This window comes from Vipera ursinii (genome assembly GCF_947247035.1).
Source record: "Vipera ursinii genome assembly, chromosome: 5".
Lineage (NCBI taxonomy): Eukaryota > Metazoa > Chordata > Lepidosauria > Squamata > Viperidae > Vipera > Vipera ursinii.
The window spans coordinates 67,135,472-67,162,054 of NC_139518.1; the positions used below are offsets into that span (position 1 = coordinate 67,135,472).

At 39.0% G+C, this 26,583-nt stretch overlaps 1 protein-coding gene across 4 annotated transcripts in view; it reads left to right on the top strand.

The window, feature by feature from the left end:
- The window catches only part of PPP2R2D (protein phosphatase 2 regulatory subunit Bdelta), a 47,532-nt gene that overhangs the window by 16,374 nt on the left and 4,575 nt on the right, over window positions 1-26,583 (top strand). For 3 of the 4 annotated variants that reach the window (XM_083364762.1, XM_083364763.1, XM_083364764.1), the window contains 7 exons: window positions 12,913-13,010; window positions 13,586-13,751; window positions 16,295-16,407; window positions 18,252-18,429; window positions 20,222-20,386; window positions 23,610-23,779; window positions 23,870-23,961. In XM_083364762.1, the coding sequence (XP_083220888.1) occupies window positions 12,913-13,010; window positions 13,586-13,751; window positions 16,295-16,407; window positions 18,252-18,429; window positions 20,222-20,386; window positions 23,610-23,779; window positions 23,870-23,961 (982 nt within the window). Of the gene's footprint in view, window positions 1-12,912; window positions 13,011-13,585; window positions 13,752-16,294; window positions 16,408-18,251; window positions 18,443-20,221; window positions 20,387-23,609; window positions 23,780-23,869; window positions 23,962-26,583 lie in introns of all 4 variants that reach the window. The other variant, XM_083364765.1, reaches the window with a different exon arrangement.

Below are 26,583 nucleotides of genomic sequence, written 5' to 3' on the forward strand. Positions count from 1 at the left end.
TTTTTAGTTAGTACTTTTGGATAGGGTTTGAAGTATACTTAGTATAAAATACACTGTTGGTCAGCTTTCAAGTACCATGTTAAGACAACACTACAGGGGCAAATCCTATCTGCCTGCCCATCATCTACATCATTTATTTTTACAATTCCTTGGCACATTCTATATTTTCTTACAAATATCCTAGAAGCAAATTCATTTATACACATTAAAATAAAATATCAAATATCAGTTCATAAATGTCCAAGGTTTGATATAGGAATTTTGGTGACAAGCAGTATTCTGTATTTGATAAATGTATACTAAAAAGACTTCTGTCCTGTTTTTCTACTTAAAAGTACTCAAGCCAACTAAGAAATAGTAAAATCAAAAATGTAACATTTAACACCACAGTTAAAATGCAATATATATGTTTAACATACCAGTTAAAAGGATGAGAGCCCCATCGTGTACTTTGGGAACAGCGGTATTACAGCTTTAAAGGTCATAGCTAGTATCTAGTACAGGGGTGTCAAACTCAATTTCATTGAGGGCCGCATCAGCATTGCAGTTGCCCTCAGGGGGCCGGGTGGGTGTGGCCTGGGCAGGTGTGGCCTACTGGGTGGGCGTGGCTAGAGTGCATATGGCCTACTGGGTGGGCGTGGCCAGCTCTACATCGTTCGCATCAAGGGTGCCTATGGGGGCCTGGGCAGGAGTGGGACAGATCTGAGGGTCTCTGGCAGAAGGAGGGTCTCTGGGCCAGGGCCAAGGCAGTGGGGGCCGTTCCCTCACTGTTTCCAGGATGGCTTCGCGGGCCACATGAAACCACTTCATGGGCCGGATCCAGCCCCCGGGCCTTGTGTTTGACATGTCTGATCTAGAATTTCACCTGGAAATGAATTGTGAACCACAACATCAGTCATTAAAATGATGTTATATTTTCTGGGTTTTTAGAAAGCAGACTTGACTGTAACTATCATATTTTTGAAGTTGCTATAGCTTGCATAGGGTCGTCAAGGTCTTCATGGGCATTCCCATATAAAAAGAAATTTTAGAGGCAGCAAGAACAGGGCAAACTCAGAAATAGTCAGAGACTGTGTACCTACTGAAGCTAGAAAAATGTTTCCGATACTATAGCTATCTGTGTGTATCAGGTAACAAAACTGAATCAAGGAATAACTCTAAATAGAGATCTTTTACAGGGAATACAGTCCAATCCAGAGACATTTAAATCAGTCAAATATTGATCACCTTTACCTTTTACCAAGATCACGATTGTTTTAGCTGAATCATCTTATTAATCCCCATCTACAACATTGCAGCTTCCACAGTACACAACATCCAGAGCCACACAGGCTGAAAGTAAGTTTTAAAACTCAATGGGACAACCTGTGACTCGTTGGGGTCATCGTTTGAGAGCTATTTCTTGCCAGATTACTCAATGCCTTCAACAATGGCAGAGCTTCTAATGCACAGACTGAAAAAGTTCTTTAAAAATTCTGGGAGATACTCAGAAGTATCTGCCTTGAAAATAGCCCATGTTGAATGATATGGCACAATCAGACATCAGGAATTAACCATAGGAAATGTTTTACGATAGTTTGTTATTTTGTCATAAAATGTTTTATCATAATTTTATGTTGCAAAATGCTTATGAATTTGTAACACTTTAATTCCAGAGTTATGAGTTCTGGAGTTCTGCAAGATGATTTCTGCTGGCAGAAAAATAACTGTTTTATTTGCTACAATATTAATGAAAATATTAAACGAAATATTATTGCAGTCAAACTCAGGTTTAAGCCTTTCAGCATTACATCTAGTTAAAAATTCTCCAAAACATGTAGACATCTCAGTGTCTTGGCAGAGGACACTTACATTGAAGCATAGACTCATTTGCTGTTATCTCCAAATTCCAAAGATCTGCACAAGCCTTGATTGAATCATCTGATATATTGCCAATAATATCCCCAAAACCATTATCTCCAAGGTAGACTAGTTTGACTATAATTGGTCTCCTGTCTCCCATTATCCTACAAGCCAATAGTGGATGTCAGATCAGACGTATGGCTTCTACATGGATAGGACAGTTATTAACTGAGACAAACCCAAAGTTGCTACAAAGGCCATGAGATAGCCACTTCAGCATACATACTGATATCTTGTGGGTCTATTAGCCATGGAGGAAATCCCAAACCATTTAGTGGGTTGGGTAGTAAGGCAGCAGGTATACTAGTAGGATTTCTTATCTAACCTACATGCCTTTAGCAGTAAAAAAAATAATAATCACAAAGCAGATAAGTGGACAAATGAAACGCTATTGCAGCTGTGCTTCTCCAGGGTTGCCTCTAACACAGCTGGAATGTTTTGAAACCTGGAGTCAAAATTAAGGTAGAGGTGCACGCCTGTTTCATGTAAGCAGTTCTTTGGCAAACTCATTCAGGATTAGATTGTAGTTGATCAAATATTACTTGAAATAGGAAGTATTTTCAATTTGCAATGACTAGTAACAAATCAGTCAGGAGGGGAACAGATGAAGGAATCGCCACAATGTGACATTCTCCTTTCTCTTTGAGCAGTTTATATTCTATCTCCTATTCTGTCTCCTTTGACTCATAACCCCCCACCCCCATTTAAACCATCTCCTCTTCCTTCTATGCTAGAAATACATTGTATTCTTACGATATTTAACAGTATAAATTTTGCCAGAAGGAAAATTTCTAATGCCACACTTGACATAGAGTAAGAATACACAGACTGTCAGCTAAAAAATAAGAATCCTAAAGAGTACTAGCACCAGAATTCAGGATCTTATCTTATAGAACAGCAGTCCACGACCTTTCTGGGTTGGTGGCTCTGCACATGCGGGGGGGGGGGGGGGAAGAGGGGATAGTTTTGCATGTGCATAGCTTTATTTGTGTGAGTAGCAGACATGCAACTCCTGCTCGTGCCAATGAGGCTGTGAGCGCAAGTGGGGCTGTATGCACATGTGCACTCATCCACTGCTCATGCGGCCTGGTAATGGGCCACGGGCCGGGTTGGGGACCCTTGCTACGGAAGGCAGGCTAGCTTATAGCAGCGAAGACAGAAACAATTATATACACACCAGAAGTCTCTGGAGCTAAGAGTTAACCTCTATAAACTAAGCGGGAATCTCACCTAAACTCAAGCCTTGTCCTGTTATCCTGTGCTAAGACTGTCTAGTAGTTCCTTAAATTGATTTGCTAACTACCATCCATCCGCTTATGGGTGGCATGAGTCCTTTTGCTGGCTATCAACAAGGTGAAGGATGGACCATTGTTACTTTTTACTAATATGTATATAAATAGCATATGCAATAGGTATATAGGTCACATATTAATATCTCAATTAAAAAAAACCTACCAAAATGGTAACCGGAAATGAGGAAAAGAATGATTCAGTACAGTTATTTTAGAATTAGTAATGTGGGTGGGCAAAAATGCAAGCATTCTGGTTTTTAGAAATGTTTAATAATGGACAAAATGTGTAATTTGACCTGCTTGTATCCTTGTTCTATTTTTACATGGAGATTATTATTGCACAATTCACCTTAAACAATTCATCTAACCACATAACATGAGCCCAAATGCACTTCAAAAAAATAATGTTGCATTTTTGGTATCATAGTTGTTCATATATCAGTAGCATAAATTACATCTCTCTTAAATATCAACATGCAGTAAAATAGATATAAATCCTTTAAAAGTCTACAACTTACAATATGACCAGAGTTTTGTTTAAATGAAATGCTGATTAAATGGACAATAATGAAAAAAATATGAGTCATTTATACATTGATTCAACACTTACTGCTTTCGTTGGGAAAAAAATGTAAGGCCTGTAGAGTAATCAGCTCTCTTGAGTAGAGAAGCTGGGTCTCATGTTTCAAGCAATGAGATGACAGGTATGAGTTTAGAACAGCCATCCTTTTTTTTTAAAGTACGCATTACAGGTAGTCCTTGCTTACGATCACAATTAGGCCCAACATTTATCTTGCTTAGTGAGAAATTTGTTAAGTTTTGCCCCATTTTACGACTTTTCTTGCCACATTTATTAAGTGAATCACAGCAGTAGTTAAATTAACAACACAGTTGTTGAATTGAATTGAATTGAATTTATTAAATTTATATGCCGCCCTTCTCCCTAAGGACTCAGGGCGGCTCATAACAAGATAAAGTTAAAAACATAAAATACAAAATTTTAAAAAGAATTAAACAATGAAGTAAATACATAACAATAGACCCAATAAAACCAAATTTAAAACTACAGTCAGTCCAGGCCCGATAGTTGGAACATCCATGTCTTCAGGTCACGGCGGAAGGACCGAAGGTCAGGGGCCATCCTCAGCTCTGGGGGCAGTTCATTCCAGAGGGTCGGTGCGCCCACAGAGAAGGCTCTCCCCCTGGGGGTCGCCAGCCGGCATTGCTTAGCTGACGGCACCCTGAGGAGGCCAACTCTGTGGGAGTGAACCAGGCGATGGGAGGTTGATAATGGCAGCAGGTGGTCTTGCAAGTACCCCAGGCCTAAGCCATGTAGGGCTTTAAAAGTGATTACCATCACCTTGAATCGCACCCGGAGGACAACTGGAAGCCAGTGCAGCTCACGCAGGAGTGGTATAACATGGGAGTATCGAGAAACTCCCATAAGCACTCGCGCAGCCGCATTTTGCACCAGCTGAAGCCTCCGGGTGCACTTCAAGAGCAGCCCCATGTAGACAGTGTTGCAGTAATCCAGGCGAGAAGTGACAAGGGTGTGGGTGACCGTGCATAGGGCATCTCGGTCCAAAAAGGGGCGCAACTGGCGCACCAGGCGAACCTATACGAAGGCCCCCCTAGTCACAGCAGTTATATGATCCTCCAAATTAAGCCGTGAATCCAGGAGGACACCCAAGTTGCGAGCCCTTTCAGAGGAGGGCAATACCTCCCCCCATCAAAAGAGGTGGAACATGTTGAACAATACGAGATGCCGGTATCCACAGCCACTCGGTCTTGGAGGGGTTCAGCCTGAGCCTGTTCCTTCCCATCCAGACCTGCACCACCTCCAGGCACCGGGACATCACATCAAGGGCATCACTGGGTTGGTTTGGGGTGGAGATGAACAACTGGGTATCATCTGCATATTGGTGATACCTCACCCCAAAGCCACAGATGATCTCACCCAGCGGCTTCATATAAATGTTAAACAGGAGGGGGGGGAGAACCGACCCCTGAGGCACCCCACAAGTGAGGGGCCTCAGGGTAGATCTCTGCCCCCCTGCCAATACAAACTGTGAGCGGCCCGAGAGATAGGAGGAGAACCACTGTAAAACAGTGCCTCCCACTCCCAACCCCTCAAGCTGCCGCAGCAGGATACCATGGTCGATGGTATCAAAAGCCGCTGAGAGGTCAAGTAGGACCAGGACAGAGGAACAACCCCTGTCCCGGGCCCGCCAGAGGTCATCTACCAGTGTGACCAATGCCGTTTCCGTTCTGAAACTGGACTGGTACAGGTCCAGATAGTCCGCTTCATCCAGGAATTGCGGAAGCTGATGCACCACAACACACTCAACAACCTTCGCTACAAAGCGAAGGTTGGAGACAGGACAATAGTTATTCAAGGAGGCCGGGTCCAGAGCAGGCTTCTTGAGAAGGGGCCTCACCACTGCCTCTTTTAAGGTGGAGAAGAAGACACCCTCCATCAGTGAAGTGTTGACAACTGCCTGGAGCCAGCCCCCTGTCACCTCCCCAGTGGCCAAAACCAGCCAGGAGGGACATGGGTCCAATAGACAAGTTGTAGCGCTCTGTCTATGCATAATTCTGTCCACATCATCCAAAGAAACAGTCAAACTCACCCCAAATAGTATAACCAAGACCTGTCCTCTTCACTCCGCCAGATTCTACCCAGTCGGAGTCCAAACCAGTCCGGATCTGAGCGATTTTGTCCTGTAGATACTGTACAAATTCCTCAGCCCTACCCTACAAAGGGTCATCCCTCGGTTGCTGATTTAACAGTGAGCGGGTCACTCTAAACAGGGCAGCTGGGCGGTTATCTGCGGACACAATGAGAGCGGAAAAGTAAACACACTTCGCCGCTTCCATCGCCACTAGGTAAGACTTAAGACAAGTTCTTAGCCGTGTTCAATCAGATTAGGATCTGCTGGACCTCCAACAGCTCTCTAGGCGTCTTCCGGCACTTCATCTCCCGGAGCTCCTCGGTAAACCAGGGGGCCACCTGGGATCAGCGCTGGGTCAGAGGCCGCAAAGGCACAACTCGATCCAAGGCCCCAGCAGCAGCCCTCTCCCAGGCTACCACTAGGGCCTTAGCAGAGTCGTGGGCAAGGGAAGCAGGAAATGTCCCAAGCTCTGTCTGGAACCTCTCGGGGTCCATCAGGCACCTGGGGCGGAACCACCTGGTCGGTTCCGCCTCCCAGCGGCAGGGGGTGGCGTATTGGAAGTCTAGCCGGAGAAGAAAATGATTGGACCATGACAAGGGTTGGATGGTTAAATCCCCCCTACCCAGATCATTAATCCACTGTCCAGAGATAAAAACCAGGTCGAGTGTGTGCCCTCCATTATGTGTCAGGTCTTGAATTACTTAAGTCAGGTCCATGGCTGTCATGGAAGCCATGAACTCCCGAGCCAACTCAGACGCCTCACCCGCGGAAGGCAGATTGAAATCCCCCAGAACTATAAGCCTTGGGAACTCAATCGCCAACCCAGGCAGAACGTCGAGGAGCTTGGGCAGGGCCGATGACACGCAGCTGGGAGACAGGTACATAATCAATAGGCCCAACTGAATTCCAAAACCCCACTTCAAAAGGAGAGACTCACACCCGCCTATCTGAAGGACAGTGGCCACTCATGGACAAAGACTCCCTAATAATAACCGCCACCCCCCCATCCCTGCCCTGGGCCCGCGGCTGGTGAAGCACCCGGAAGCCCGGTGGGCATAGTTCCAAGAGGGGGACACCCCCCTCTTGGCCCAACCAGGTCTCCATGATGCAGGCCAGGTCCACGTTCTCCTCAATAAGCTCATGTATGAGGGGAGCCTTGTTCATCACGGACCTGGCGTTGAAATAAACCAACCTGAGCCCAGGGTCCTGCAATCCTATGCCCCCAGGGGAGCAAGAAGAGCCACGAGGGCAGGAACAGGCAACCGCTTGAAGACAGCAGTGGCCTGTTCCCTGATAGCGATAAAGCCTCTGCTTTATCTGGCTTCCCCATTGACTTTGCTTGTCAGAAGGTCACAAAAGGTGATCATATGAGTCTGGGACACGGCAACCGTCGTAAATATGAACCAGTTTTCAAGCATCTGAATGTAAAACGTGATCACTTTTCTCAGTGCCGTTGTAACTGAATGGTCACTAAACCAACTGTTGTAAGTCAAGGACTACCTGCACTCTAATCAATTTGATCAGAAAAAAAACAAAGACTTGAAAAACTGGAAACATTACATGTATTTTTGTTGATATCGGAATAGATCAGTTTGGATGATTTCAAAGTTAAAAGGTGAGAATAGGAAAAAGATTAAGATTGTAGTTACTTAATAGAAGGGTGGAAGGTATAATTGTATGTTTTCTTTTTATTTCCTACTTTTTCCTTACTTTCTATTTTTTTTTGTTTTAGAATAGAATAAAACAGAACAGAATAGAATAGAATATATTGTTGTGTAACTCACAACGAAATTAAGTATACTTTTGTATACTTTTACTGTACCCTGAGGAATAACTAGTATGATCTTCTTATTCAAGATGTCCTATTCAAGTCCATTTCAGTCTGCAGATGCCTAAGACATTCGTTTTATCTTTTAAGTTTGTTATATACAGGAGTTTGAAAATTGACCAGTGTTATTTTTTTCTTGGCAATTTCTCCAACTTCTTACATTTAAGAATCATTTATTCTATTGGGAGAGTGATCTATCAATACTTTTTTTACCTAGGGCACATACTTTCACTTCCTGAAGCCTTTGTAACATACAGACCACAAATGTGGAGCAAGGAGGTAGAAATAGAGGTTTATCATGAGGATGCAAAAAAGAAAATATTAAGAGTATGATAAACAAAAATTATAAAGATAATTGCAGATACTTAGATGATTTGCCACAAACCCCCCCCCCACACATACTTTTAATGCTTAAAAAAAAGGTTAAAAGCAAATAGCTGAAATTTTAAAGTGGCTGAAAAAGATGTAATTTCCATTGCATTGTTTTGTATTGGGAGAAAGAAAGGGCAAGAAAAAAAGCAAGATCTTATAGTCAACAATATTTGGGATAGTTGATCTGCTCGGAAAATTGAGCTAATTTTGACATATTGACATACCGTACTTATCGGCGTATAACACGCACTTTTTCTTCCTGAAAATAGGGGGCAAATGATGTGTGCGTGTTATACTCCGATATAATGTTAATGACCCATAGTTATTTATTTGAAATGTAAGTTTTTTTCCTGAAATTTCCTTTTTAAAATGAGGTGCGTGTTATACGCCGGTGTGTGTTATACGCCGATAAATACGGTATTTACTGATTAGGTTGGATACTTATGGAAATATGTCCACAGAAGTTAAAACTAAAGGAGAGCGTTCTCTCTCCCCCCCCCCTCTCTTTCTCTTTTCTCTCTTTCTCTCTTCTCTCTCTCTCTCTCAGTGTTTCTGATCTATCCAAACCTTAATCAGTATTTCCCATTTTGGCACGGAAATTCTGGGTGGGGGTTAAAGTCCACAGATGTTAAATTGACACAGTTGGGAAACACTGATCTAAACATCCCCAGAAGTACAAAAACTCTTGATTTCTTGCCATAATTTTTAGTGGTTGGGTTTTTTTAAAGCATAGAAGATACTGATTCTATTTTGGTTTGCTGTTTATTTGTTATCCAGAGTCACATGGTCTGGGCAGTTTTTAAATGCTGTTATCTAAACATTTTGATAAGATGGGTAAGAAAAGAGAAATAATGTGTCTGGATAAGCTGTCAAATGGTAAGCGCTAGTCATTGACCGCAATTAGCAAAACAGCAAAGATGGGAATTGTTCAAACACGATAGCATCATCTGAATCAAATCTGAGAGCCTGTTAGGGGAAACACAGAACCAGTGGAGAAATATTTTTCATATGTTTACCATTTGCTGGGTGAACTGGGGTAACGGGTTCTGTAATGATGATACCCCCACAGTGGTATAATTTTCCCCTTAATTAAAGGGCTACTTTATCATTAAACCTGAGATTGTCACAGTTTTGCAACCAAGGTGTTGTATTGGGTGTATCTGTTGCTATTTAAAAGAAAATCAGATATCTAGAGATAGAAACCCTGAGAGGAGGGAAACATATTTTCTTTTTTTTCTTGCAACCCTTTATATTTATTTATTTATTTATTTATTTATTTATTTATTTATTTATTTATTTATTTGATTTGATTTGATTTGATTTGATTTGTATACCGCCCTTCTCCCTAAGGACTCAGGGCGGTGAACAGTGACATAAATAACAGAATGGACAAATACCGATATTGAAAACAAATTAAACCCTAATTTTGCCCAAATGCAGAAGATAGTTACCTTAAAACAATAATTACAACAGAACCCGTCAGACCAGACCGGATTGCTCAAACAGATATGTTTTTAGGTCGCGTCGGAAGGAGCGACGGTCGGGAGCCATCCGGAGCTCAACCGGTAAACGGTTCCATAGGTCAGGCGCGCCCACAGAGAATGCCCTCCCTCTGGGAGCCACCAGACGGAATTCTCCAAACAGCAGAACCCTTAGGAGGCCCTCTCTGTGGGAGTGCACTGGGCGGAGGGACGTTGACGCTGGCAGCAGGTGATTCCTAAGGTACTTCGGACCCATGCCATGTAGGGCTTTGAAAACCATTACCAGCATCTTGAATCTTATCTGGAGGACAACTGGGAGCCAATGCAGCTCACGGAGTAGAGGTGTAACATGGGAGTATCGGGAGACTCCCAACACAACTCTCGCGGCTGCATTCTGTACCAGTTGGAGCCTCCGAGTGGTCCTCAAGGGCAGCCCCATGTAAAGAGCATTGCAGTAGTCTAAACGAGAGGTCACGAGTGCATGAGTGACCGTACGTAGGGCATCTCGGTCTAGATAGGGCCGTAATTGGCGCACCAGGCGAACCTGGGCAAAGGCTCCCCTAGTCACAGCTGTTATGTGGTCTTCCAAGGAAAGCTGTGAATCTAGGAGGACTCCCAAGTTGCGAGCCCTATCTGTGGGGGGTAATAACTTACCCCCTATAGAAAGAGATGGAATATTTCCATATTCATTCAATATGAGCCTTCTGTTTAGTGTATCTAAGAAGTAGCTGTCTCTAGATCCTTGCTATAGATACAACATGATGATTTATGCTTGGCAGTAACTATTAATGTATCTGCAGTTAATATTGCTGTCCTTTCTGAAACAATCAAGAATTTATTTCACAAATCCTGTGTAGAATTTAAGTATTTTTGACAGTATATCTTTATTGGATTGAATTGTCATTGGAAAATGCTTTTCTTTTTGTTGTGCTTTTCTTTGCGAAAGTAAAGCATAGCATTACTGTCAAGTAAAAGATTTTGCATTTTGACTGTGCTAGTTTTGACCTTATTTTATCTGAGAGGTAATAAAGCATAGATTAAGGAGTTGCTATGTTAAGGTTTAGAGCTGGAAATTGATTATGGGGAAGAAAAAAATTCAAGGCCAACCAGGAAGCAAAATCGTAACTATAAAATCCTTGAATATTATATAATCTCTGTGTGTAATCCCTTCCTCTATCTCTCACCCTATTTCTTTACTATATTCTGTTAGATAAGTAGGATCACTGTCATATTGGAAGTTCTAATATTATTAGCCTTTTGGCTAATAATATTCAACAATAATGGAGTAATAATAATCAACAAGGGCGGCAGCAGAACTGATTAGACAATGAGAATGATGTTTTTTCTTTTTCCTTAAAAATCTTCATACATGAAGAATTTAGAGGATTTGGACAAAGCACCAGTCAAACAAGGAAGAAATTTGTAGTGCTTTTAATTTTTTTCCCCTTATAGTGGTAAATGAAAATAATCTCACATTATCATTTCTTTTAGTTCTCTTAATCTGATTGTATGTGCCCTCTGCCTAAATTGTAAAAATAATTTAAGCATCTTTGTGATGCTGCCCTCTGTGTGTCTATGTAGGTGTCTCTCCCCCCCCCCGCTTCATTTTGTTCACACTATATCAGTCAAAGCATTAGGTTCATTGTGTTCTTTTCTGCTACAGTTCTTTTTCAATGAACATGAAAGACTATTTTTCCAAACACTCAATGTGTAACAACATTACAATTCTAGTGTAACTGTTAATTCTTAAATCCATTCTTCTATAGCATTAAGTAGCTTTATTTTAAAACACCTCCCCCCCCGATGACATAGATTTTGTAAAATAGAAAGCACATACTGAAAATATAGTTAAATATGTGCTTTCAACTTTATAAAATCTACAAGTGAATAGTTTTTTAGGTTAAAAGTTCTTGAATACTTTTATTTTTTTAATGAAAAGCAACTTTATTATATGCTATTACTCTCATATAAGAATGAGACCTGAATAAGTGATCAACACAAAGTGATTCTAGGTAATTTACAAAAAGGTCAAAAAAAAAAACCTAACAGAAAGAATAAAAACCACATTTCATAAACAGACAAATAGTAATAAAACAGGAATCCAGACACAAATAGGACCATCATCCAGTAGGGCCCCCAACATACAATAACACATTTCCGATACATCAGGGAAAAAGTCAGATCCTCACAACTTTTCTAATAGCTGGCAGAATTGAGACCAATCATAGGTTGAAACAAAAATTGTTCCAGATAATAGCTTTCCTGTCAGAGTATGTGAGAGAAGCAGATATTCTGAAGAGAAAGTGGTCCCTCAAGTAGCGCTTTAAAGGTGATAACTAGCATCTCGATTTGTACCCAGAAGCTGCTAGCCAATACAGCATGTTGGGAAGTGGTATTATGTGAGCATAGCAAGAAGTACTATAACTATCAGCATTCCTGTAATCTGGACCAAATATAGCTGGTGTTCAAGGCAGCCCCCATGTAGAGTCAATGTTCCATTGGAGAGTCTTATTTATTTAGCGTATGGCATCTGCAGAAGTCATGCAATCACTGATATACAAATTATAATATAAATGTAAAAGCATGTGGGCAATATAATATAGGAGATAAAATATTAAATTAAAACCATAATAAAATCATAATAAGGGACCATAGAATTACAGTGGGATAGATGTTATAATTTGATATCTAAGGAAGCTTACCATCAAACTGCTTCTAGTGTGGCTACAATGAGATCATCCCAGGTGCCTTGACATTTCCTGAGGAAACATTCTTGAACTATATGTGTCATATAGTTTGTTCCTGAGCACCACAATCACATGGCGGGTCTCGGCCATTTTCCACTTGTTCTGGTATGGCCTGTTTGATTCTATTCAGGTAGCTCCGTATTTTTCAGGGCAGCTAAAAAGGAAAGTGGTTTTGTTGGAACAACTTTATGAAAAACCACAAAATGACAGTGGTTTTGTTGGATCTGCATGATCTGTTTGGTTGTGGTTATTAAAATTTGCCCGTCTTAACAGAGCAACTAAAAGCCAATAAACACAGCGACTGAACTGGATATTGCATCCCTCACAGTCAAAAGCTACAGAGGCAACTATTAGGCAACAATAGCAAAACTCACTGACAAAAGATATTTAACCCCAATTGGGAGTGACTAAACAAAAATGTGGAGAACTATGGAAACTCCAGAATCACCAAGAAATAGTCTGTCCATGACAAAGGGCTAGTAATAACAGGAAGATCAGAGTTTGGGGGGAAAGTTAAGAAAACCATTGATTTTCTTTCATAACAATGTAGAATGGTTGTAATATATTAATTTGTCCTTAGTTGTAAATTATAAAATGATCTATATTTTACTTTTACAGCTGACATTATCTCAACGGTTGAATTTAATTACTCTGGAGATCTTCTGGCAACAGGAGACAAAGGTGGCAGAGTGGTTATATTTCAAAGAGAACCAGAGGTCAGTGAAAAGTGGTGTTTCAAACTTTTTTTACAGTGTAATGATGTTACAACATCAGATTATTCTTTTTAAACAGATATTGCATACATAAAATTCGTGTTTATTTGCAAATAGAAGACTGGGAAACTTTATCTTGCTTATATTTCCTTAACAAGAACACAACAGAGTAATTAAAAATATATTAAAGGATAAGCATATGTATAGACTTTCTATAATGTCATATGATTGTGGCATTTACTATGCATGCATTTGCCTTTGTCACACAAGAAAACTTCCCTTTGCACCTCATTGGAGCCAGAGGTGTGTAATAAAATTCAACATACATATTTATTACAGGATTTTAAAATATGTCATCTAGATGTTACTGCAGTATTATTTTGGCAGTATTTGCAATCGCTTTAAACAGTGATATTGTGTTCAGCAATGACTAGACAAACCTGGGCCCCCATACCCAATTTATTTGTTTATAACATGGAAATTAAGTATTAGTTCTTGCTTCATCTGATGCTTTATAATGTTTAACTCATTAGAACACATACTATTTTTTTCCTGTTCACATATTTGTTTCCTTGCAGAATAAAAGCCGTCCTCATTCAAGGGGAGAATATAATGTTTACAGTACCTTTCAGAGTCATGAACCTGAGTTTGACTACTTGAAAAGTCTAGAAATTGAGGAAAAAATTAATAAAATTAGGTGGTTACCACAACAGAATGCTGCTCACTTCTTATTATCTACAAATGGTAAATATATTTTATTTACATAATAGTGCTGTGGATACTTTAATTGAATGTGGTGACTTCTACATTAGTACTTCCTCATTTTTGAATTTTTAATGCAATTGTAATTAACATGAATTTGTATCTGCTCATAAACGTTCAATAGAGCACGTTTCCCAATAAATGACTAAGCCTAAATAGAACATCAGGTTAATGTTCAATGGATTTATCAATTTGAATTCCAGATTTCTCTACTGTCCTTAACCATCAGAATAATATTATGTTGAAAATAAACATATCTCTTGTCAGCTGTTCCTAACTGTAGGCTTTTATTTTTTCATTAATGGTCCATGAAGTATCCTGCCCCCAGTCAAATTTCCACATGTGCTTAAATTATTCTGATTCTTTCCTTTATCTCTTATTTTAAGCCATGCACTAATGTAAGCTATAGCATGAAGCTATGATAGGAAGCTGATTTAAAATCTTGGGTTATGTTTATTTATTAAACTTTAAACTTAGTAGAGTTGATATAATTTGCTAGGTTTGAATCCATAATATCTACATTGTTTTGGTTTTATGCTCTTCCTAAGCCATGGGATTTGAAAGAAAGTAACTAAAAAATTCTTTTAAGCTAACTGTTTTTGTCTTTTTCCCATTGTCCCTTGTAACAATTTCATTTCCATACCAAATAACATCCCGTCAGGAAAAGCAGAGGTGGATATCTAAATTTGAAATTCTAAATCAGATATTTGCTAGTAGAAAAGCACAACAAAAAAGTTTTATTAGATTTTAGTGACAAAGTATATACCCTGTAATAAAAATTCTCTTGAGTTCTCTTTATTCACAAATCCACATCTAAGGAGGAAACCCATTAATATGTTTCACAAAAAAAGTCACATTGTATAAAAATCATTAAAGAAATCTAGGAACATATCCCCCACTTTAAAACAGGTTACAAGTGTATCTTTAAATAGCTTCTGCCCTTAAAGAAAGCACCACAGTATTAAGGGAATACATACTCTTACAAATAATACAAATCAAAGCATTCTTTGTAGTTGCTAGTATATTTTGGATGTTATTTGAGTACTGCAGGAAAAAGGATGAGATTGACCAAGCCTTTATTATTTATGTTTTTGGTGATCTAATACCCCTTCCATCGGTAATGTGTAGGTGCAAGGTTTACTACCGGGGCCTCACCTCTGGCTCCCTAATGTTGTATGGTGTTAGAGAGTGTTCAGTTTGTGCCACCTTCAGTCTTAGGTAGGAGGAGGTTACCAGAGAGTTGGTGCAGTTAGGGGTCACCCTGTCCCTTGACTATGACTTGCCTCCTCTGTTCATCTTATGTGAGCATCTTTGACTGATGCTGATGTTGTTTCTGATCCTGCTGTTAACTGGATCAGCCCAGTATGAGGTTGGGTGTGTCATGTATTCCACTTGCAACTTGCTTTAATGCTTCTGTGTTTTCTCTGGTGCTCGTGGGTTCCAGTCCTCTTTTGCAGGATCATTCATGGTCACAACTAGTGCTGTTTTATGCTTCTCTGCTGCATCAAAATCCTTCACCTTCTACTATTGCAGAATCTTTATCATTTAATTGACGTGGCACTGGAGGTGATGGATATTCTAGCTGCATATTACCTCCAACTTATTCTGGAACCCCTGACATCTTTCTACTGTTTGTGGTTGCCATCAATGTAATTTCCATTCACAGTGTGGCCAGAGGCCCACCTAGCTTTGCTTGATGTTTCTAACTATCAACTATGCTGCCACGTGCTCAGTTACTCTAGCCCTGGCCTGTATGGTTTAGTGGCACATTATTCCTTTTTCTCTGCTAGAGGCATTCCTCCCCCTCGTTGTCCTCCATAGCCACCAAATGGAACCAAAATTTGAAAATGATATATGCCATGATAGCTGTATATTACTAAAACTCTCTATAATCTTCATTTGAATAAAATAATGCATCACAGGGCAACAACTGGTCGAAAGTCAAGGATTACCTGAAGCCCTTTTCCCCTGTTGTTCCCTGGCAGCTGTCCTTTTAAGTTACATTGTTTGTAACTGCAGAGATTAGTGCCTATTGATAGCCCTACCTTCCAGGAATTGTCTGTGCCCTTCTGCATATGAAATTGGATGTATATTGTAAATATTACATTATGTATGTTCCTACCTAATTTATCAAATGGTTTAGTTATTTTATTTAGCCAATATCACACGCTATAATCCTCCACAAAAGTCAGAGTTACAGATTTCACTTAACGAATAAATGACTTGTATGGTTGGAAACGTGTGCTTGCCAGTGTATGGTTAATCACTGTTGAAATACAGTTATGCACAGATTGTAAGCAAAACTTCAATGTCCTCTTAATTTTATCAAATCCAAAATAAATGCTGGACTGGAATCCAAGCAGTCTCTCCAGTTTTCAATAGAAAGCCCTGCCCCCACCCCAAGTTCTAAAAGAGTACTGTCTTTATTTGTAAGTAGAGATGATATACTGTCTTTATTTGTAAGTAGAGATGATATATTCAGTTATTTTAAACAATGCATTAGCTTGAAATCTTTCTCCTTTCAGATAAAACTATTAAATTATGGAAAATCAGTGAAAGGGATAAAAGAGCTGAAGGTTATAACTTGAAAGATGAAGATGGACGACTTCGGGATCCATTTAGAATCACAGCGTTACGGGTATTTCTTTAGTAATTAGTAATAAAATCTGAATAACGACTGAACCTGTTCTGTTGCATTTAAGCCACAATGTGTTCATTTCTGAGCAAGAGTGCTAAAGTATATTTTATTTATTTATCATTCAGGGTACCACCTCAATTACCAAAGTAATTTTAGGAGGATTTTTTTGGGGGGGAGGGGGGATGTAAAGGGTCACAAAATCAGTGTCCACAAACATAAATGTAAGAAAAGCTGCTGTTTGGAGAATCATTATCAAGAAAATCAGCCATAGGCACTTTAAGCTCTCCGAGTTACATTTGGCCCTTAAATCCTATCATATGGCCCCTTTCCAACCACAGGTAGAAATTGGCAGCAATTCTGTTCTCTTAGGTGGGAAACAAATGAAAGTATAAGCCCTAAATTAGATTTAATAGTTTAAAAGGGAAATTCCACCATCCCTTCCCCCAGTCTAGGAGAAGAAGAAAAAACCTAATTTCTTCTCATAATGCCTTATCTGTCCCCCAATCCCTGTATTACATATGCCCGTTGGCCACTAACAGGTGTACCCACTGCCTAGTATAGAGAAGCTTAATCTGGATTTTTGTTTTCCTATATTCCTTTACTATGAGACTTCTGAAATAAACTGTCCTGCTCCATAAAAAGACTTTAAAGTAAAATAGTATTTGAAATAACTAATCTACTATATATTGAATAATATCCGCTGCTTGATGCAGAATATTTTAATGCTATATGAAAGTTAGGTTTCATTTTAGTTTTGAGTAGTGCATGTCAGTTAATGCAATTATTTTTGAAGATTGTTTACTGTGTTTGCTAATTCTTGAATTATAAAGAAGTAAGCTATCACTGTACTTTTTGCAGGATCCTTCCTTCCTTCCTTCCTTCCTTCCTTCCTTCCTTCCTTCCTTCCTTCCTTCCTTCCTTCCTTCCTTCCTTCCTTCCTTCCTTCCTATTTTATGAAGCCCATCTCCCCTGTAAGGCAACTCTGGACAGCTTTCACTTGCAGGATCTATTTTCTGTGTCCTCAACAGACAATATTCTTATATTGTCTCTATCTGAAAAGAAGACAACTCCCAGCCTCCTCCTCTCCCCCCACCCCCAATCATTTACCTGTAAAGTGATAGGGATGTTTTGGATTCCCTGACAAGATGAAGGAGGCAGACAGGTGTTGTTCTTTTTTAAATTGCAGCAAGGAGGTGGTGAGGTGGATCATCTTAAATTCAAGATTGTCTTCTATTATATTTAACAATCTGTTTTTGAGATGAGGACGCTTGTAATATTACACTAAGTTGGATACTAGATGCTGAGCATGCGAAAAGCCCAGATGATAGCTTTACGAAGTATATTGTTGTAATTGTGCAGTGTTATCTCTTCATTTATAATTTTTAGAAAGCACAGAAGCAGATGCACCTTTTTAGCAGAGTGTTAGCGTGCTTGTTTCTTTCTAGATGCTATTGATACCTTAGACACTTATTACTAAGTTTAATGAATTGAATATCAATTTGTGATTACAAGGCATTTTAATCTGAAACTTCCCTGGAATGACAGCATTTAGTACTAGAACTCAGTGTTATGCTAGGCAGCAAGTATTTGCAAAAAAAGTAACAGTTATAATATGAATAAGTCAATAGTAGTTTGTGGCAGCATCACCCTTCCAGTTGCAAACCAGGTTAAGACCGTGTACTCACTTCCCTGGAAATAATTCCATTGAATTTATTTCCATGAGGACATAGATTGTGCTGTTTGAGCAAGCTACCTTGTAATTAAAATTTTTAAAATTGTTTCTGCTTTAAATACTGTCAGACTAATTTAAAGTTATAAATTAATTCCTTTTTCTCAATTTTTAGGTGCCAATATTGAAACCCATGGATCTCATGGTAGAAGCAAGTCCCCGAAGGATATTTGCAAATGCACACACCTATCACATAAACTCTATTTCAGTAAATAGTGATCATGAAACATACCTTTCTGCAGATGACCTAAGAATCAACCTGTGGCATTTAGAAATCACAGATAGAAGTTTTAGTATCCTTTTTAAGTAAGGAAAAAATGTATAAATGTAATAGAGAGAAATAGTTATTGTTTAATACCCGGTTAAGTCTCAGCAGGTGGCAGCACCTGACTGATCTTGTCTTGTCACAGAATCTAAGGGGAACTGGTTAGTATTTTAAATTAAATTAGATCACCAAAGAATCAGCATTTGTAGACTAGAGCAGAAAATCGAAGGACACCCTAAGAGACAGTGGCATACCTTTTTCATGGCACTGTCAAGAAAAGTGACCATTTTTATTGACTTCACTGGGTATATTGTGTATCTTTACTGCTGATGCACACTGGATCACTGAGAAAGCCAAAGAATACCAATAAAAAGACAGTATCTGCCTCATTGATTACAGAAAGCCTTTAGTTGTGTCAGTCATGTCAAGTTGTGGAATGTCGTTAGAAGAATGGAAATCTCACGATATCTTACCGTCCTCATTCAAAAACTATACAGGTCAGGGAGCTATGGAATGAACAGAGCACACTGAAACAGCTTGAGGTTTGGCAAAGGAGTAAAGCAAGGCTTCATACTTTGCCCTTATCTTTTCAACCTATAGGCTGAATATCCATTAGAGAAAATTGAATTAAAAGAAGAATAAGGCGGTTTTAAACATCAGTAGCCTGTATTGTGCTGATGCCCTATCCTGATAGCTAAAAATGCAAGGGATCTATAAGTTCTAGTAATAAATGTGCAGGAAAATAATGAAAAAGATGGGATTAAAATTAAATATAAACAAGACCTAATTTGACCTTAGAGTTGACAATGAAGATATCAAAGTGTTAGAAGTCTTCTACCTTTTAGGATAATTAGTAAAGGAAAAAGTGAAGAATTAATTGGGCCACAGACTGACACTTGGAAGAGCAACCGTGAAGGCCTTGGAAAAGTTACTTAGATGGTGTGATGTTTTATACTTACAAAGATCAGAATTGGGCAGGTTTTCCTTGTGACACTAGGGAAACTAAAGTTGGACTTCAAAGACAAAGGTTATGGACAGTTTTGAAATCTGGTTTTGGAGAAGACTCCTATGGATACCACAGAGAGCCAAGAAAACAAATGGATCATCAAACTAATCAATCTAGAGTTCTCACTTGGGCATGTCACACACAACCAGAATTGAATCATCATGCTTTGACCATATTATGTAAAGACCTAGCTTTCTGAGCAAGCTCTAATGTTGGAAGGAAAAAGAATGGGATGGCAGCAACAAGATGGATGGACTCACAGTAGCAACAAGTGAAAAACTGGAAGACCTGAAGAACCAGATTAGAGGCACATCATTGTGGAGATAACCTTCCTTTGTGATTACTAATGGAGTCAACACTGACTTGGCAGCACATAATCATGACTTGAAAATGTGTTTACTGAAAATTCAATGGATTGGCTACACTCAAAGATCAGTATGAATTGTTCTGACCCCTTGAATATAAAGTGTCTGTTGACTTGTTCATAAATTACAAGCCTCATATAAAGTGTTAGGTTTATTTAACATAATTGCACAGTGAAAGTGAAATTAGAGAACAGCATACTTTTGTTATGAGGTCCTTGAATCCTACATATCTGAAATGCTAAACAGTTAAAATTTACGTCAGTACATGATAAACATTTTTATAAAGCTGTTCTGAAATTTAACTGTTTTAGAAACTAAATTAAGTGCCACAGATAAAAATTCTGAATGTTGCAACAGAATTTTATTTACAGATTTCATAATGTTTCTCTTCTGTAAAATTGGATTTTGGGATAACCAAATCAATATTAACCTTTACAAGCAACTTTCAGATATTGTAGACATAAAGCCTGCTAATATGGAGGAATTAACAGAGGTGATAACTGCTGCAGAGTTTCATCCTCATCATTGTAATGTGTTTGTCTACAGCAGTAGCAAAGGAACTATTCGACTCTGTGATATGCGTTCTTCAGCCCTTTGTGATAGACATTCAAAATGTAAGTAGTTAGGTTTTATAAAGCATATTTGGAAATTAAATGGGTATGTTCATTTTTGTGAATTACTAAATACTAGCCAGTAAAGAACTTTTCAATATCAATCCTACAGTGAAAGAACTGCATTTTAAAGAGTAGAAATCAACCTATTGTTTTAGATAATTCTTAAGCAAAGCTAAAGTGTGAGACATGACTAATATAATTTATTTGTCCATTTATAAAATATAGCTGTTCAATATTTGGCAGTCCTATCTTAACTAGTTGGTATTTTTCAGAAATAGCCGTTTTGAGAAGTTTCGGTATATTTTTGCTACATCAGTTGGGTTGGTAGAACATAGCCTCTTTTAGTAATGACTATAGCTAATTAAGTTGACAGACAAAATCTTTCATTACAAATCTGTTTTAATGTGTTGGATTTGTGTGTAAACATTTCTAAACTCAAAACATCCCACATCCTGAAGGAATGTTTTGAGCGTGCTAATGTTTTTAAATATTCAATTGGAAACTCCCTATTTTTTAAAAAAATAATTCATTTGTTAAAGGCTGCAGTTGTAAGTAGGTTAAACAAATACTAATACTCGGTTGCAATTTGTAGGCTAGATACTGAGAGAAAAAATAATTGTGGTAGCCATTAGTTTGGGGGTTGGATCATCTCTTTTTTTTTGTAAGCTTAATGTTTAGTCACAGTAAGTATTGTTGCTCCTAATCTGGTGCTATTTTAAAAAAAATGGACATAGGCTCCTGAGAAGCTTGTACCAGTATAGAAAAACATATATGATAACTTAATTTGCATTCATCTCACTCCCAGAAACCGTACTCAGAGTGGCTAGGAATAAAATGCAAATTAAATAAGAAAGCCATTATAATTACGATGTAAAATTGTTTGACATATGAACAGCATGAGGAATCAGAGAAGGTTATCTTATCTTTGGGATGATTTAGGCCACAATTCAGGGGTTCCGTGAATGGGTAAAGGGAGATTTTTGCATTAACCTTCAACAGAAAATCATCCCGTGGTGAATGGTATGTCCGTGACTGCTTGTGCAGTAAGGTTCCCCGGGGGGCGGGATGTTAGGGCTTGACTGGGGAAGGCTTTGGATCCAATTGATCCAAATTCCCTACATTTCCCAGGCATACATCTGGAGTGAGTGGGAAACTATTGTCAGCCCCTGGAGCCGATGTAAGTTGCTTGCTTTCCCTCGGGGAATGTAGTGGGAAGAGGGTTAAAAAAAAAAAGACCAATTGGCAAGGTATATTTTTACAAAGGTAAAAGCTGCAACCCTCTCTTCTGCCCTAGCTGGCATGAGCACAGCAGAACTCAGGAAGTGGAGGATCCTCCGGGAAAGGTTCTCTTTCCCCACCTTATTGGATTGGTTTGCCAGGTAGTATCTTGAAGCATTTTAAATTGTTTTCTTATTATTAGATAACTCTGCGTATGAAAGCCTGAAGGGACTGCTTTCATAATTAAGTGCAAATAAAAAGTTAAAGAGCTCTCAACGTGTGGTTCAATGTCAGTTTCCAGTAAATAAAATATTGCATCGATAATTTTAATAGCGCTTTGCCTAGGAAGTCACCTTTTGAAAGTAATTTGTTTTCTGATCACAACTGTTAAAAATAAACCATATGAGCAAACAAGAGAAGCTCTTAACATGGTGCAGTTTTCCTGATAGCGCTAGTTGATTTTCAGGTCCCAGATGCTTACATTGTACAAAGACTCGTACAGTGATTGCTAGATGGTTTATTCCCATAAACTCCATCCTGAGCTATTAGGTTGTTAGCAGACCAATTCTTACTGATCCCATCTTAAGTATATTTAATATCGATAACTTTTAATTTTCTTTATCATGTGGTATTAGGATATGGAACAACGTGTTAAATTAAATATGGCCCTTTTCTAGGCAGAGTCGAGAAGGGGATTTAAAATTTATAATTTTACCCAAGATATTTAGACCTGTTCTTATGTTCTATTTATTTTTATTTGCTTCCATTTATATGGCTACCACCTCAGCCTTGTGATTCAGGGCGACAAACAGCAATTTAAAAGCTAAAATCAGTGTTATGCACTTTTAATCGGTGAATTATATTTTACTGTTGATTGGTTTTACATTGTTCGAGTGCCTGAAGTCATTGATTGGGAAGAATATTGTTTGTTGAATATTTAAATATAAATATGTTTATAAATTGGAGACCAGCAGAGATTAGCAAAAGCAATGTATGACCAAGGAAATATCAGTAAAACTTGGCAGGTAAGCCACATTAGGATTAGCAAGGAGAAAATTAAAACTTCAATCTCTTTTTTTTTCAATTGAGCACAATTAGTTTGTTCACAATCACCCTGGTACCTGTAGAAAGATTCTATAGTGCCCCATCCAATTTGGTTTGTTTGGTTGACAGATTAATAAAATCAGTAAATGGAAACTAGTACTAGATCTTTTATCTTTGGAGTATTTTCTGTCTTAATATATGTTATTAGAAAATACAAATATGGAAGAGTGCCATCCTACTCAGAAGTTATGGCAGTCAACTTGGTAGGATAGAGAGCATCGTGTAGAGCAAGGGTCCCCAACCCCTGGGCTGTGGCCTGTTCGGAACCGGGTTGCGCAAGTGGCAGGTGCAACTCCACTTGCGTGAGCAGTGGGCATTTACACATGAAGCACCTGCTGCACAACAGAACCATCCCTTCTCTTCTCCTCCCCCCCCCCCCGCCCGGCCGCTAGTCCACCAAGCCAGAAAGGTTGGGGGCCTCTGCTGTAGAGCTGTGTTCCATAAATTTTTTTATCTTTGGGCCCTTTGCCACTTAGGACCCCAAAGAGTTTTTCTTTTATAGGTTATGTTTATCTGTGTTTATTATATGAAAAATTACAATTGACACAGTTGCTTCTGCCCCTTCTGACAATTACTTGATTGGATTTCAATATTGTAATATTTTTCAACAGGTTGGTAATTAATATTCATTTCATGAAAACCTGACAGGATCTTGAGGGGAGCCCCCCAGGATATATATATATCACTCTGGTACCCATTCTAACGGGCTTTTAATTTATTAAATTTATATGCCACCTATCCCATTGTCAAGCTGCTCTGGCCTTCAAGTTATATTTCAGTCACTCTCAAGGCATACTGTCTGGAAATTGCAGTTTTAGCTAAGCCTAAATTTATTGAAAAAGGTAACAGTGTTCAACTACATAATTATTAACAGTTTTCATTCCTATCTTGTAATTTTCAGTCTTTGAGGAGCCTGAAGATCCCAGCAGCAGATCATTCTTTTCAGAAATAATATCTTCAATATCAGATGTAAAATTCAGTCACAGCGGTCGATACATGATGACCCGGGACTATCTTTCAGTTAAAGTATGGGATCTGAATATGGAAAACAGGCCAGTAGAGACCTACCAGGTATAGTGTCCATGCTTTAAAAAAAGGGAAAAATGTATAACATTGGAATGGAAAATCTCCTTATATTGCTCTGCACTTGTGTATTTTAAGGTTCATGAATATCTTCGCAGCAAACTCTGTTCCCTGTATGAGAACGACTGCATCTTTGACAAATTTGAGTGCTGCTGGAATGGTTCTGATAGGTAAGTCTGATTTTTATACTTCCAAAGTTTTCCTGAATATTGAAAATGGCTGTATTGTTCAAATCAAATCAAACTGCAGCAAGAATGAAGAGATGCAGTTCACTTTAACATACTTACAGTATAATAGTGGATTATCCAGAATTGGCTAATCCATTCAAAAGGCCACCATTTGGAAACTCTGCTCTGACTCTAATGATGACACAATAGCATGTATAATAAATTAATAAAGGTACCTCCAGATGTGTATTCAGTGAATATAACCCTGATCCATTTTGAGATCTGCAGATCGTTTGATTGGATCTGAATTCAGCCTTTGAATTTGAAGGCATAAAGATGTCTTAAACTTTGTTTTTAATGAAATGAAAATGGAAGTATGGTGGACATTTTAAATTTCAGCAAACTTCTTACGAGAAAAGAACGAGAGACTGTGCCACTACTGCCACCATTACCAAGGAACATGATTCCCATCTTTATCCTTGGGAGTTAGTAAAGCCATTGCCAAAATAACCTAAGGGAGCGGCGAGTGTCTCTCCCTCTCTTGCTCCCTATATTTCTTTTGGGGATGTGAGCTAGATGATTTTATGTGGTGAACCACATCCAGTCCATTGGTTGTAGGTTGCCAAGACCTCTTCTAGCAGTTACTAAGTTTGCAGAATATCTACCAAACAACTTTAAGGGATTCAGCACAATATTTTTTTAAAAAATCTTCTATTGTATCTCTTTTAAGTGAAAGATAGGGATGAGTCGAGGACACTGCAGCTGTGTCTATTTTAAAAAAGCCTACATTTAGCCCTATTATTTGCAATATCTTTAAAATGAATATTTGTGGCCAAGGCCTATTAAAGAACTGGAGCGTTACAACTATATTTAAAGTGTGTCCCAAACCAATGTTAGCCCTGTTCTCCATTTTCTGCTTTTCTTCTTAAAAGCAGTAAACATCTGTAAGGTAAAGGTTCCCCCGCACATGCGTGCTAGTCGTTTCTGACTCTAGGGGCCGGTGCTCATCTCCATTTCAAAGCCAAAGAGCCAGCGCTTGTCCGAGGATGTCTCCGTGGTCATGTGGCCGGCATGACTAGATGCCAAAGGCGCACGGAACGCTGTTACCTTCCCACCGCAGTGGTCCCTATTTTTCTACTTGCATTTTTACGTGCTTTCGAACTGCTAGGTTGGCAGAAGCTGGGACGAATAACAGGCGCTCACTCTGTTACGCGGCACTCAGGATTCGACCCGCCAAACTGCCGACCTTCTGATCGACAAGCTCAGCGTCCTAACCCACTGAACCACCGCGTCCCAAACATCTGTAGCCAACATCCATTCATGACCTTGCCTATCTACTCTTAACAGCAGTTAGCATTTAGGAACGAGGACTTTTTTTAAGCTTACCCCTGTTTATTCAGTGTTGAGAGTGAAATTAGCCCAAAGCAAATATAATTAAAAGAAATGTTGGCCAAAGTATGTACTACTCAAACATGGAAACCATTCCCAATAATGATAGGGGCAAGAATTTGTCAATTGTTGCCAAAAGGCAGTCTACTTAGTACTTCTGCCAATCATAATACTGGCTGAAAAGTTGCTGGAAGAATTTCTTCCAGGCAAAATCAGAGCTACTTCTGAGAGCCTGCCTCTTCCTTTTCCACCCTGAACTGAACAGACGTCCCTCACCAGTTTACTCTCTTGCTGCTTCAAGGAGGAGTTCTTAACTCATATGAAGGGTTTTACTTGCTAGACAAATGCATAGGCTCCCTCTGTAAAACGTAACTATAGCTACCTTCTGATAAACCTAGTTGGCATTCCAATGGCTTTTCCGATTCCGAAGCCAATGAGATTGTGGCGAAAGAGATTTTAAAAGGAGACTCTTCCATTTTAGAATGTAGTGGCAGGATTTCTGGTCTTAGTAACGTCAAGAAAAGAGTTGAGGATCAACCAGATTTCCATTTGCCATTCCTCAGGCTGAGTCTCACCAGAAATGAGATTTGGAGCTGTTAAGAGAGCTTCTTTGGTTTGCCTTTATCGCTTATCTGTCTATGGAAGTACCAGGAGATGAGGGTGCAGTTGTTACATGGATTCCTGTTTCATGCTGCAGACTGACTAGAAAGGGTGGTGCTGATGATCATAATGAAGAGGAAATTGTTCAGAGAATATTGGATGATAAATAAAAAGCAGGATACTTTCCCACCCCAAGAATTCCAATAGGCAGATTTTTTTCAAGATCATAAAAGTAATTGGTCAGATTTTTGGTATGAGAGAATCTGTTGTACCACTTAAACTCCTCCTCTGTGTTGTAAATAAATGAGAACAAAGTTGCAGCATTGCTTCAGATCCTCCCAAAGTCAGAAGCGTGGAGGGATTTCATTGAATGACTGACCCTTTTCAGAGAGTTCAGTTCACTTCTATACGTTGCATTGGTTCAGTGATTCTGACAGGTGAACTACTTCTCTAGAGTGATTTTAATGAATTTTCAGTAAATCAAATTGTCCTATCCAAAATCTGTGCAGCTTTAAATGTTTTTAATGCTTTACTGCAAGGTATCTTATAATGGCCTTAAGGGGCCTAATATAAATATAATTCAAGCAAATAATGTTGCCATAAGCAGAATTATTTTTAAGTGATGAGATATCTTCT